This window comes from Penicillium manginii (assembly GCF_028828005.1).
Source record: "Penicillium manginii strain IBT 31320 chromosome Unknown utg000002l:1.0-5564898.0:1.0-5567710.0, whole genome shotgun sequence".
Lineage (NCBI taxonomy): Eukaryota > Fungi > Ascomycota > Eurotiomycetes > Eurotiales > Aspergillaceae > Penicillium > Penicillium manginii.
This window is the reverse complement of record NW_026643103.1, coordinates 2,768,286-2,782,164: the sequence shown is the minus strand read 5'-3', so window position 1 is coordinate 2,782,164 and position 13,879 is coordinate 2,768,286. Positions and strand designations below refer to the sequence as shown.

The following is a 13,879-nucleotide window of genomic DNA, read 5'->3' as shown; positions in this document are numbered from 1 at the left end:
ACACCAAAAACCATAAACCATAAACCTCAGCATGCATCGCAATCAGAAACAACTAACTCCGTGTATTCTAAGAGACTACGTCGCCCAGCAATGGCATCTATACAATGCACAAGTAATCATAAAATCATGGTCGCTCGACCAGGAGCAGACGGGGAAGATGATCATTTCAAACCGAATCCTTCGCTGTTCACGACTGCATCCCAGAGCAGTCGTTTAAACTTGTCCCGGTTTGTATACCGATATAAGCCGAGCGTATTGAAACAGGTACGCGCAATCGGATAGCGAGAACAATCATCTCCCATGCAGGCGAGTCTAATGGTGAGGCTTGTAGCCCCCATTGCAGGGATGCGGTCACTTCCAGTAATAAATGAGAGAAGTTTTCGCTGTGCCTCGGGCGCAGCGCCCTCGAAGAATTCCCAGAACCATTGCACGACGGGAAGGGATTCGGGGCGATGAGACTTCCAATTATCGTAGGTGGCTACCGCGCGTAGAGACAACACATCAAGTGGTTCGTCCGAGCCTCGGATTAGTAGCTCGATCTCTTCGGGTCGGAAAAGTGACAGGGCGTTACCGCCACAGACCGTGAAGAACCCACGCTTGAACGGTTCAAACTGTCGAGCAACCGCTGTTTCGAGAAGATAATGGACGTATAGCTCAACAAACTCGCCACGGTTATCATTGTCCACTGCTCTCTTCTCGCCTCCTGTGCACAGAGGAATGTTCACAACTTCTCCATACCGGTCAACTTGGGCAACGAAATCGTAGCAAAATGTTTCTGCGACATCGCCCTCAAAGTCCAACAAGGCACGAAGTCCTCGGGCGAGGGCTGGTCGATACTCCGCAAGGTCCTCCAGTGTAAACTTGAACCTCGTCCGGCGGGAATTGGCTGTGGGCGGTGCATTTGTCTGAGGGGCAGTCGACAGTAGTTTCCGGAACGCGAAAGGCGGCAAGTCGATATCAAGGATGGTCGAGTTGTAGATGGCAAGTCCCAGCAAGACACCGATCAAGAAGAATTGCTCAGATGATTCAAAACAGTAAGGGTTAAAGTAGCAGTACTGTGAGTCCTCATCATAGATGAAAAGACCTGGAAATTGTCAAGAAAATTCTTCCAAGCTCGGAATTGTCTGACTTACCATGGTCAGGGTCAAACACCTCCCGTACCAGCAGGAGGAACCATTCTTTACGCAAACCCCCCAGCGTCAACACCTTCTTCTCCAAGGAATTCAATTCGAAGACCCTTCTTGATTTCTTCTTGCCCTGTTCCCACCACCTCGCTCACTCCGCGAAGACTATCCTCGACAAGACATTCCCGTCGGACCTTCAGGACAAGATACTGGCTGACTGCCTGATGGCTGAGGATGCTACTGAAAAATGCATCTCGGGCCTTCACTTCCATCTGACGGCGAGCGTCATGCTCCATGATCCGGATTTTGGCCCAAATGCTGAGGAAGAAAGGGTAGCTGCAGAAGCAGAATTTTGAGCTTTTCGACTCCCAAATTTCGAAGTCCCCGATCAAGTCAGAATAGTCCAAAAGGGTGTTGTAGAATGAGTCAATGGAGACCATATATCCCTGCTGGCGTGCCTGGCTGTTTGCTCCAGCTTCGGTGCGATGACGCGCCTTTGATTCCATGCCATCTGGTCTACGCGAATAATTACTGCTGTTTGCAGCAAAAAGCAGAGACATAATTCTCGCTGCAGCACGGATCTGCCAGTCTTCTGCATATATGATAGGCGCTTCTTTCTTTTTGGTCGGTTTCTTTTGAGGGCTTCGTCGATTGATGGCGGCGTGTAGCTCCGCAGGCGTATTTCCAGTAGCACTAGCAAAACTCGGCACAAGCTGATCGCCATCCTTGCTGTCCATGGCAATTTGGGTACGCTTGCGACCATGCTGTCGGGTAAGTCGATAGTTGACAAACCCACCTATCAGATCCACGTGTCTTTCGAATTGTTTGGGCGAAAATCGAGAAAACCAGGAAATGAATGTATGATGTGCTTCATTCGGAAGATTAGCCAGTAATCCGAGAATGCGTTTGAGAATGCCGTAATGGTGATTGGAATTGTTGTGGCTTGAGGCGGTCGCACCAGGCTCTCTACCTGCCGCTTTTCCGTCTCTAGTAGTTGACTGGAGATTGTTGGGGTTTGAGGGACGGCGATCGTCACGGTGAGAAGTCTGGGTCGTGCGTGCGTGCGAGTAGGCACCTGGCGAGGACAGTAGCGGGTTTGCAAGCAATATGAACAAGAACCTAGTGTCCTCGGGCTTCTTCAAGATAGAACGTGGACGTTTCAAGAGATTTTCCGTGGCCTTCATCAATGTCCGCTGGAGGTGCAGACGAGAATCCGTAATCTCCTTTTCGATAAATGCTAGGTCAACCGATTCCCATTTCTTGGTCCGCACACGGTCAGCCTCTGAGCGATTCGGGTCGGGTTTCTTTTTGGCCCATTGCTCATTCCAGGAGCTGCCGGCCGTCAGAATTAGGTGATACCACTGGTTAGCTTCTGCCCAGTTCACGCGAGGACTTCGGGAAGACACTGCACGAGATCTGTGAGACCCATGATCCTTGGAGGACTTGGGAACCTGTCCTTCAGCTTGTGCCCATTCGGTCATCCACCAAGTAGAGTTCTCAGCCACATCTCCCAAAAGAAGAGTTTTGGCATCAGGTTCAAACACGGGAACATTAAACATTGGGTCCACCTCTTTGATGGGGTCCATCTTCATTCGCGGTGGGTTCCCATTGCTGGCAGATCGAAGTGATGGATGGTACGTGGGGAATGAGTTGTTCATCACATTGCTACCCTTAAACGCAGCAATGATGTAGTTCTCCAAACGCTTGAAGATGCAAAACTGGTCGTCTTTCTCCGAACTCCCCGAGGCTGGGGGTTGAGGCGTATCAGAGGGGCGACGACTGGGTCTTGGATGCGAGCGCAAGTCCGAATTTGCACGAGCCCTACTCGGCAAATCTGGCAAAGGCTTCTCCCCCAAATTACCCTTACGTGGTATTAGGAACTTGGGCTTTTCCTTGGTGTCATAAATCCTTCCATGTTCGCTGGAAGCCGACGTGCTGCGACTGCGCGGATCCTCCTTGGGGGGCGGTAGGCGGCCACCATGAGAGTCTTTCGTTTGAAGGTTTGTACCATTTTGAACTCTCGGGATATCCAATCTACCGGTGCGATTCTCATCGGGTGCTGGTCTATGCTGAGTACCATCGAGAAGGCTGTCAAAATATTTCGAGAGACATCCATCAATCATGCCACCAAGTCGGTTTGCCGATACAAGTGATTCTATTGGCCAAGTCAGTTGAATCTTTATGGGATTGAAAAAGGAGGGGCGCTTTACCGGCCGCGAAATCTGGAGGGGCAAATGGAACGTGAGCCTCCTTTGGATTTGAATGTGAGTGTAGAGGGCGGTCTCCCCGGGCCCGATGCCCTCGATCTTCCACATCGGGACTACCTGCATTCTTAGTTTCTCCAAGCGTATCCGGCTCAAGATCAGTGATCATGAGGCAATCACTGCATCGGAAGACGTTCAAGTGCTGTGGCCACCGAACAGTCGAGTTGCAGGTCCCGCATTTGGTTTCGGCGGTGCCATTACTCGAGCCCGCTTTAGTTGAATCTTTCCGGGGGCTCGAAGACATTGGTTTGGCCGGGTATGTGATCTCATCGGAGTCTGAATCGGAATCCCACTTGGCTTCTTTGTCGTGCCTGTCGTGCTTATGCGCTGCCTTGTCACGCTTCTTACCAATACTCGACAGTGCCGAGGTGAACGGATGACTGATTGAGCGGTGGTGACCGCGGCGGTATGAGCTGTTCGGTGGATCCCCGTTTAGTTTCGACATATCCGAAGCATCGTGAGGTTCGATCGGCCGGAGAGAGCGCTCAGTCACCAAACTTGAGGAAGGGATCGAAGGAAGGAGGCCACCGAGATTGGCGTTGGAGTGGGAGGGAAACGGCGGATTACGTCCGGATCGAGAGGACATCGGGGCACATTTGATCGTCTATAGCTATTGGAAAAATCCAGGGCGATTGATATTGGACAGAAGGCCAGCTTATAGAGCTTGGTTCGAGAACGAAGGACATGCAAATGGATCGTGGGGAAGTCGACGATAAGGAAATGAGCCGAGGACAAGGATGAGGATGAGGACGAGGACGAGGACGAGGGCAAGGTGTTCTTTGTAGTTGAGCGACGAGGAGTTATAGCGGTGAGCGATTGAGAGGTGTCAAAGAGCAAAGACAAAGAGTGTCAGCGAGAGGAGGTTGTTGCATCTCATAGTCCTGGACGGATTGGGAAGGCGGCTAGCGGGAACAGGGAAGGTACGACCCTCTGAAGGCCTCAGGCAACCGAGTCAACTGACTTCTATCTTTAGCCACAGTGGAGTATTCAAGATCTGCAGAGAAAAAGATTCGTATGCTTTGCAATTCGGTAAGGTACTCGGTACTCCATATCTGTATCTAGTTATTACAATGGATAGCCGGTTGATTTCCGTAGATACACTAAATTTGGTTCCGTGACTGCAATCACGTTACCACCAGTGCGAATCACACCGTTTCCGCTTACGCAGACTGGCAATAAAAACCTCCAGGCCGATCTACATCTACGAGACTAGCATTGGCCAGTCTTACAATCAATGGCGCCAGGAGGGGTTGAACCGGTCATACTTCGTTAAACAAGGGGGAATTCAACATAAAACAAAATGGCTTTTTGGCTAACAACAGAACCTGCTGGTCTGCATTAAACTCGGTCCCGGCGTGTTAGACACGGTACGGGCGAGAAGTGTTCGAAGAGATAACCACATGCAGCCAATATTTTCCAACCCAAACCACCGCAGTGCACTAACGCACTTAACGGTAACGCCAGTAGCTCTGGGTGTTCTGGAGCTTCCAGGTGTGGCGGCGACCGGCCTTGGTGTTGTTGTAACGGTGGCCCTTGTTGATACCACGGGACTTCTTGCCGGTAGCGGTAAGACCACGAGCCTCACGGTGCTGTTGGAAAAAAGAAACGCGATCAGTACAATCCGCATAATCAACCCCACAATAGTGGGAAGGAAATCTGGGATCAATTGGGGACTCACCTTGTGGACGGAGTTGCAGATCCAGTTAATGCGGGCATCACGGCGGATGGCCTTGTGCTGGGGGTCGACACAGATAACCTCGAAGTACTTGTAGGTAGAGTCCTGGTTGATCCAGTAGGAGTTCAGGACACGCAAGTTGGCGCAGCGGCGACCAACACGCTCCTCAGCGGTAGCGGCCAGAGCACGCTGGTACTTAAGCTGGTTGATACCCTGGTTGGTAGGCTTGCCGTATGTGGCGCCCTTGCGAGCGGTCGACTTACGGCCACCGCGGCGGACACGGATGCGGTAGACGACGTAGCCCTGCTTGGCCTTGTAACCAAGACGGCGAGCCTTGTCGGGGCGGGAGGGGCGCGAAGCACGGTGGATGGCGTCGAGCTGGCGAAGCTATATTGATGCACTCTCAGCAAAGTTCAACGAGTGTATAGCAAGACACAGGCCCTCAAGGGAGTCTTTTTCGTGCCACAAAAAATTCAACTTCCGCCGAAATGAGTATCGTTCCGGTTGCCTAGTAAGTACCGCTTCGACGGCATTATCATGGCTAACGTATACGTATTCTCGGCGGAGATGTTAGGCAATCGGGGGGGGTCGCAAGGGTTTTATCTCACCTCCCAGCAGCGAACGCGGAGCAAGAACCGAATGACATCGGACTGCTTCTTCTTCTGGATCTCTTCGACGTACTTGAGGGCACCCATCTGGACGAAATTGAAGTCAGCGACTGGAAATGAGTGTCGATTTCGATGGCGATGGCGATTGAGAGGGACAGGAGTGTGTGGTATCGTACCTTGTCGGCTGAGCAGGGTCGTCGGTTGTCGTTGTCGCAACTGAGAAAAGTTCGAGAGAGAGTCTTTGCCAAAGTCGAGGGCGAGGATTGTGTGTGGGACGCTAGTGATTAGCCGAGTGTCGAATTTGTGCCAATCAGGTGACTAGTGTGGGTCCCACATATTTTCTTCATGCCTCAGGTGTCAGTTACGATTTCTACACTACTCAGCATAAACTATTGAAATACTACTACTACAGTAGAACTCTGTAGAGGCATTATCATGCTAGGTATCTTTTTGGGCTTTCCTTCTATCATTTATAGATACAATATCTCAACATGGAAACCAATTCACACAATAATATCCTTCAAATCGCAACGCTCCATGCAATGCAAGGAATTCCTCTCCATATTTGCCTGAGGAAAGGACCACAGAAAGAACAATTCGCTAAGTATTCACAGATGCCGACTATTTCCAGCCTCACATTCCCTCCGCTCTCTAGGGGTGACTAAGTTCGTCCTCTCCTTGTTGCCGCTTCCTGTCGAACCATCTCGTTGGTCACAGAGATCGGGCACGACCCTGCTGGTAGAACACTCTTTTTGCAGAGAGGGCATAGACTGCTTGTCTCTGTAAGATATTCGTCGATACACCCAGGGTCAAAAATATGACCGCAAGGTAGTTCCCGAACTGTTGTAGTCCCGGCAACAAAATCATCAAGGCAGATGGCGCAGGTGGTTTGGGTATGGCTCAACCGGAAGGGATTCCTTGACGAAATTGAGTCGTCGGAGTCATTGGCGTCGGGCTTAAGCACAGCTGGTTCGGGCTTTTTGATGCCACCGTCACTTTCTGTGCTTCTTCGTCCTTCGGTCAGGGTTGGCGTGGAAGTGGTGCTGCTCGAGTCGACTTCTATGGCCTCTGTCTCCACTGGAGTTTTGGGAGTTTCTGTCTCTGAATCTTGCGCAAAGCCCAGGTAGGTATACATGGGCATCTTCTCCACGGTTTCTTTTGGAACCTTAAGCTGATTCAAGGCCAGCTGCTCGATATCGACTTCTCCGGAGTTAATGCGTTCGCGGAGCATCTCTCGTCGTTTGCGCTGGATGATTCGATACAGAATAAGAAGAACGAGAGTAAGTCCAACTATCGTTCCTAGAATTGCGAGCACAAAGCTCCAGAGGCTGGGCTCTTGGTTTGGTGTTGTATCTGGAACTTATTAGCCCAAGTAAATCCATATCTTATCGCAAGGAGACTTACTCGTATCAATCATAGTAAACAACCGATCACTCTCGTGACTCCGAGTAGTTCGGGTTCGGTTATGGGTTGAATTCTTGGGTTGTCCGTCTGAGAACCACGATAATTCTCCCATCAAAGTTGTACCTGCAGGTCCTGGGATGGCGTAGACAGGGTATTCGTTGTCACTTCTCCAACGTTCGTCTTTCAACTTCCAATTATCGTCTGTGGCAGGGGGCGGGAGTCCCGTTTTATTATTGTTCGGTTGGAAGAAAACAAGAGCTGTTGTGCCAGCATCTCGTGAGGCAGCCAAGAACTTTTGAGTGCAGTCGTCAGATACCCATGGGGCAAGTCCTATGACCGGGTATCCAAATTCTGAAACGTCCTCATGCCGGGTCACATTGGATGGGATAATCGAAGCGAGTTCTTCATTGCATGGATCCTTCGGGCTAAGGCTTGGAACGAATAACAGGCCCGAGACAGAGCCAGAGTCGGGGACGCCGTTACTCGAGAGGGTTTGGACCGTGCGGTCGAGGACGAATCGAAATCCCACATTCTCCTACATATTTGTCGCGTATAAGCCGCCGAACATTCTTCACATCTCGCCAGGATTGAGGCTATACTTACACTAACCGAGGAGGTAGAGTTTGAGGCGCTGCCGGGGCCTGCAAATAACGTGGCGACTGTGGCTTCCGAATCGGGTGGGGCAGTGCGAGACATAGTTCTGATCAATTGCTAAAATCTTCTGTGGTGGTGTTGTTCAAGGTAAACATTGTATGGGGTCAATCAATGGAGACAACATGCAAGTGTAGGGTGAATGATTAGTCGTGGAAGTATGGAAGAGAGAACAAGGGAGATTGCGAAGGCTACTCATTTTGAGAAACCTTCCTTAGTTCGATAGTATGTCGGTCGCGGCGACTCCGAATCCCAAAAGTGTGGCCATGGCCATCTTTGCATCGACAATGGCCCCAAGGAATGTAAGGGGAGATCGTATCCGTCTAAAGAATGCGGGCAAGGCTGAGAAACCACGAGGCAAAATCACCGGGGAAGCTTGCTTCCAGGGTTGGAAAAAGGGAAATACAGGCTGCGATCAATTGAAATGATTGTATATTGACCGATTCTGGTCTCTGTTGCCCTAGATTGCTGACCCTTTAGGGTTGTGAGGGTTGAGGTTATAGTAGTGATCTACGGCCGGATTAGGCAATCCGTTTGCGGATGCTGCTTGCGGGAGTTGTGGCTATTACTAGTAGACTATCAACATATTATTGTCTCATCGGTTCAAGCTGTGTGAATGTTGATGTAATGGAGTAATTTGAACATTGTGAGTTACTAGTACAGGACTGAGGTTCATTGTGGAACTTATAATACCAGCAAGGTCAAGTTGACCTCCGACTCGGAGTGCCGCGACCTTGGGCAGGAAGAAGGCCAAGATATGTCTCTGTCTAGTGACCAGAGAAAGTATGTCTTAGAGCCATGCTCATTTGGTTTTCGTTGTTCAGAGTATCTCTCTCAGCCCGTCAAATGATTAGTTGGAACAATCCCGGCATTCGTAATTATTTGAGACTATCTATCTCTCACTCTGGTGTTATAGTTCTCACAGTTCCGGAAAAATAGTACATTTGGCCTGAGGCATGTATAGTCTTGGCGCTGAATCATGATCGCATGGAATCAATTCTGCAGTTCCACACCGCCCTTAGATCGCGCATCGTGATCACGTGTAGCTCCCCCAGATCAAGGCACCGCAAGTACACGACAAAGCAGAGCAGAGCCCCCGTCATCGAATCATCGCTACATTCGCATCTGGCTACACCCGGCTCATGTGAAGATCGCATAGAGTCTCCTGGCTCATGAAAATCGAATCAAGACAAACCGTGTCGGACAGCATGCGTTATTCGACTACCATCAACACCCTCTAAGACCTCCGACCCTCTCACTCATCGCTCTACGCTTTCATTTCGGCATTTCGTGTCATACTCATCGAATAATCCGACAGTGACTCATAGATAACGCTACACGATGCCTTCCGCATACAAAAGCAAAGGCAAAGGTCGAATCGATCCGCGCCAATCTCGCAGCCGCAATACAACCCCATCTACAGCAGGTGGCGCCCCGGGGAAGACAGCTCAATTACCAAGCTACCTTGAAAGTGATGTAACAAAGCTCATCGATGCGGCCAATGGCCAATATGCTGAGATGCTTGACTTGGTTGCTGGACCCAACATCCCCGATTCCAAAACACTGGAAACCTTGGTGGAACATCTTAATAGTCTCAGCGACATGGCGGATTCTCGCGGGGAAATCTGTAACCAGGGCATGCGTGAAATGGTACAGAAGAGAAAAGATGTGGTAGAAGATCAGGAGTTATCTCGTGAGGTTGGGGATCGGGCGAAGTTCAAGCGCGAGACGGAAGAGGAAGATGACATGGTGCACAAAAAGACCAAGAAGCGCAAAGAGCGGGCCAGCAAAGAAGAACGACCTTTAAACCATGGTGCCCATGATTTGGCGCGTCAGGACGGAGCAGAAACCAAAGTTGAAGGAGGTAAGCGAGTTCTAACATCCCAGCGCTCATTGTCATTGAGGTCACTCCACTCTTGCCCACCACCTCTCCACCCCGCAAATTTGTCGCATCACTTGCTACCCAGTATTCACTCTTCCACCATGTCCGATTGACTGACCAACCCCAGCTGCTTCCCCAGTATCGAAAAATTCAAAGCACGCAGCATCGGAAGGAAGCTCTTCCCTTTCACCTCCCTCAATGCTGTCCCCTAGTGGTGCCGCGAATGGCGCCGATGGGGATGAAGCTCCTGGCAGCCCCGGTTCAGAATCCAGCGACAGCTCTCACCAACCCGAACCACAACCCTCCGTGCCCCAGATCCAAGTATTCGGCGAAAACCCAGTCAAGTTCGACGATCCGACCGTCTACCACATTCGTGATGTTTACCCCGAGACAACCGACGAGGAAAAGAAGCAAATCTACAGTGTCGCGGTATTCCCCAAGAGCGATCTTGCCCACATGATGGCAGGTATTGCCCCGGACAAGGACTTCAGCAACGCCAAGCCATCCAACCAAGTTAGCGCCAACACATTCCAGGCGTACATTGAGCCATATGTCCGGCCTCTGACGGAAGAGGATATTGCCTGGCTGAGAGAAAGGGTGAGGTCTACCGAATGACTTGATCAATGACCCAGTTGCTAACCGAATATAGGGCGATCGAGTAACACCCTTTATGAACCCACGCCGGGGAAAGAAGTCATACCGTCAAATCTGGGCGGAAGAGGACGGCGTTTCCTACGATCAGAGCCAGGACGACAAGGACCAACTCCCCTTGAACCAAGGGCGCGGCAGCATCGACACCCTAACAGACGAAAAGGCCGAGACCAATGAAGTTTCAGTTGGACCACTCATTAGCCGACTCTGTTCACTGCTACGATATGAACATCGCACGCTTCCCGAAGACAAAGAGAACACTGGATCTACCAACGGAGACCTACCTACAACAAGTGGACTAGGCGGAGACGCAATGGACCTGGACCAGCCTAACGGCAGCGAGCTAGATCCAAAGACAGGAGAAAAACCACTCCCTCCCGCAACGGCCTTCCGCGACGCCTCTCCAACCGGCTTCAAGACCTCCGTCGCCAAACTCGACCACGCACAACTCGACGAGCGCGCCAAGGCAGAACTCCGCTACATCGGCTTCCTGGGACCTGACGACAACCCTGATTACGACGCACATTTTGATGATGAGGTTTCCGAACGCCTCCGTCTCCTGCAGGGCGAGCTGAAGAAGCAAATCGTCGTCAACAACGCGCGCAAAGCTCGCATCATGAAGATTGCTCAAGAGCACATGGCTTTGCTCGAATTCACCACCATTCAAGACGACTTAGACTCTCAGGTCCAACAGGCGTACCTGAAACGTACCCGAACCATGGGCAAGAGCAAGAAGGGCTCCCAGGCCAAGCATCGTCCTGGTGGTGCCGGTGGTGGTAGCCATGTTGCCGGGGCGGGCGTTTCACGTCCTGCCGTCGGCGATGCGGCTAAAATCGTCATGGATCGCCGTAAGCGATGGAATGATGCTTTCTTGCCCATCTTCGAAGATATCAAGACTACTATCCCCTCGGAGGGAGAGACAATCTTTGATCCGGCGACGATGGCTGAATACGAGAAGGCGGAGCTGGAGGCGTGGGATGAGGAGTAGATAGAGGCTCGGCTCGGCTTTTGGATCTTATGGATATCCACCATGGCGGTTTTTCTCCCTTTTCCTTGCGAACCTGTTACGATATGACCGGAATGATGGGCTCGGCGTTTGCGAATACCTTTTCGCGTTTTTTTTCTTTTCCTGGTTTCATTCTGCGAGTTAATTTCGTTCGTTGTCTTTGCATATTCGGCCTGGCTGGGTGGTGCTCTGGATGGCAATAATGTGTCTACCTTCGGAATAGGTACCTACAATCAGCATTAAATACACGTTATTTCTTCTCAAATCTAAGCCTATCTAATCACCGAACAGGGCTGCCAAGGTGAGTGAGTATCCTCTTTCGCCTTGCTAGCCTCATACTCTAGTTGGTCAACCCCCTCAATCCATAAACTTGTAGGGCGCGTGGATTTTATATTCCTCTCTGTGATCAGTAATGACCACAGAAGATCAAATTCATAAACTCAAGGGTATCAATTATTCATAAAACCACCAAAACCACTACATCCGAGCTCAATCTCCAAGCAAAGCACCACATCACCGATGAAGTATCAAAACCTCCCCAGGATACCTCTTCAACCGAATCGTCAAATCCCGCTCGCTAATCTCCAACTCCGTACAAATCTGATCAAACGAATGCGTCCCATCCAGATACTTCGACATCGTCCGATCATCAATCTCATCATCATCTTCCTCCTCAAACAGCGCACCCCCAACCCCCTGCCCACTCCGACTCCCACTATGAAAAGACCCCGACCGTTCCCGACTCGCATCCCTCCTCGCCGCCGCCGAGATAGGCGTCTCGTCACCGGCACTAGACGCAGCGAAGGGCGTATTAGTCCCCGTAGTAGCGCGCGAAGACGGCCCAGTCGAAGTATGCGGCAAGATATTCGAAGACCGAGCCGGCGGCGCAGGCTGACCAGTCGCACACGCGTACTTATGAACACGGTAGACAAAGCCCTTGATGACGCCGAATGTGATGAAGCGGCGGATATCGATGTTGGCCAGTTCGCGGCTGTGAGTCGAGTACCACTGTTTCACGCTCTGGCCTTGCTTTAAACTCGCATATAGCTCGACTATTCCCACACCGTCGACGACCCGGTGCCCTTGGCCTGGAGGGGCTGAGATCACGCCGTCTTCGGGTGTCGAGCTCGGGACTGCTTTGCCGGTGCCCTTCAGGTTGTCTTCGGTTTCGCCGAGGAGTGGCCAGATCTCTTCTGCGTCGAAGCCGGAGTCGTCGCGGGACATGCTGGCAGCGTGGTCGGTGAGTGAGCTTGCTAATGCGCTGACTCCGCCGCCGCTCCCGCTGCTGGCGGCTGCTGGTGCTGGGGGGAGGGGTGTTCGGGGCCCGATGGGAGGATGTGGTGCAAATCGGGTGTTTACGTAGCGTGCGCATTCTAGTTGCATTGATTCATCTGACGATATTGTTGAGCTGAATTGCGCTGTGGGGGCATATATAGCCGAGAATGAAAAAATGTCGAGGATGAATAGACATCCATAGTATAAGAGATGGCGGATAGCACGACAGGTGAGAGAGAAGTCTGTATCGGCGAGAATGGAGATTATGCGCACACTGTGGACACCATTTATATGTGGCACAATCTGTATAAGAGGTTAGTTGAGGGTATTCTCTTTTCCACAGTAGTTGATCCTACCCGTTGCAGAGTCAAGTCCCAATTCTCGTCCATGAAGGCCTGGTATCGAACCGTGAACAAGGGCACATGCCACGCCTTGACACCCGGGGGAGATGGGTATATAGGGAACAATTTAATGTTCAGTGTGTTAAGGTCGTCTGCTGGCGGTTAGTCCAAGCTGGCGAGAACGTAAAAAGCGGCCGACGAACCGATAGGAATCATGCATTCGCAGTAGTTGTTGAGGTCTTCCATCAACATCTCGCACAGACTGTGCACCTTGCCCTCCCCGCTTTTCGAGAAGTCTCGTGATAAAAAGCCATTCTGCTCTTCCAGGGCATGCATCAGATCAGCAAGCTTCTGCACCACGCTCCGGTATGTGCTGAAATCGTCCTCCTCGGCGAGCACTATGCAGAAATTGAAGATGAACTCATTGCGGTCATAACGGGCCGACTTCATGCAAATAGGATAGCCCAGGATTCGATATCCATTGGTACAGACCTGCAGCAGATTGCCGCAGAGCTCCTGGCGAGGAATCACAAAGAACGAGACGTCGGAGAAGGGCAGGAAGAGGGGCTGTGCGGGCGCGGTCGAGGATGGAACAATCGCCCCGTCGGGGACTTGGTGGACGACTTTCGGACCTAGACGAGTTTTATTTATTAGCGCTTGGATCATGCGACGGGATTGAGCCGATTCAGTTTTACCTTCCTGCGTGTCGAATTTGCTGTAGAATATTGCCTTGATCATCATGAAGCCGGTGCGACGATCGGAGCTAGGGATGGGGTCTGCAGCATGAAGCAGGGAAGGGTGAAAGCAACAGATAACTCAGTTTTCAATCCAACTTGTGATCTGACTCGACTGGACAATGGTCCATAGCATTGCGCTCAAGGGGGAAGTTCAAGTTGGTAATGAGGGGACTCGGAGGTGGCCCCGGACCAGGGAGAGAGAGGCTTATCAGTGGACCCACGATAGCTACCACCTAAGGTTAAGGCAGTGCGGCTTATGAG

General features: G+C 51.3%; 4 protein-coding genes across 4 annotated transcripts; 1 reads left to right on the top strand and 3 right to left on the bottom strand.

The window, feature by feature from the left end:
• Positions 1-161: 161 nt before the first annotated feature.
• N7533_002295 (HECT-type E3 ubiquitin-protein ligase) lies at positions 162-3,974 on the bottom strand (the record flags this gene model as incomplete). The annotated part of the gene is made up of 4 exons (XM_057098945.1): positions 162-1,084; positions 1,134-1,178; positions 1,237-3,279; positions 3,335-3,974. The coding sequence occupies 4 exons, from the start codon at positions 3,972-3,974 to the stop codon at positions 162-164; spliced, it is 3,651 nt and encodes a 1,216-aa protein (XP_056964081.1).
• An 862-nt stretch (positions 3,975-4,836) lies between these two features.
• Positions 4,837-7,771, bottom strand: N7533_002294 (60S ribosomal eL15 domain-containing protein; the record flags this gene model as incomplete). The annotated part of the gene is made up of 6 exons (XM_057098944.1): positions 4,837-4,977; positions 5,067-5,450; positions 5,672-5,989; positions 6,372-7,024; positions 7,076-7,610; positions 7,679-7,771. The coding sequence occupies 6 exons, from the start codon at positions 7,769-7,771 to the stop codon at positions 4,837-4,839; spliced, it is 2,124 nt and encodes a 707-aa protein (XP_056964080.1).
• Positions 7,772-9,067: 1,296 nt separating this feature from the next.
• Positions 9,068-11,247, top strand: N7533_002293 (histone acetyltransferase NGG1; the record flags this gene model as incomplete). The annotated part of the gene is made up of 3 exons (XM_057098943.1): positions 9,068-9,590; positions 9,736-10,205; positions 10,258-11,247. 3 exons carry the CDS (start codon positions 9,068-9,070, stop codon positions 11,245-11,247), a joined length of 1,983 nt encoding a protein of 660 aa, XP_056964079.1.
• Positions 11,248-11,778: 531 nt separating this feature from the next.
• Positions 11,779-13,619, bottom strand: N7533_002292 (nitrogen permease regulating protein NPR2; the record flags this gene model as incomplete). Its single annotated transcript, XM_057098942.1, has 4 exons — positions 11,779-12,843; positions 12,897-13,033; positions 13,085-13,513; positions 13,577-13,619. The coding sequence occupies 4 exons, from the start codon at positions 13,617-13,619 to the stop codon at positions 11,779-11,781; spliced, it is 1,674 nt and encodes a 557-aa protein (XP_056964078.1).
• Between the last annotated feature and the right edge of the window lie 260 nt (positions 13,620-13,879).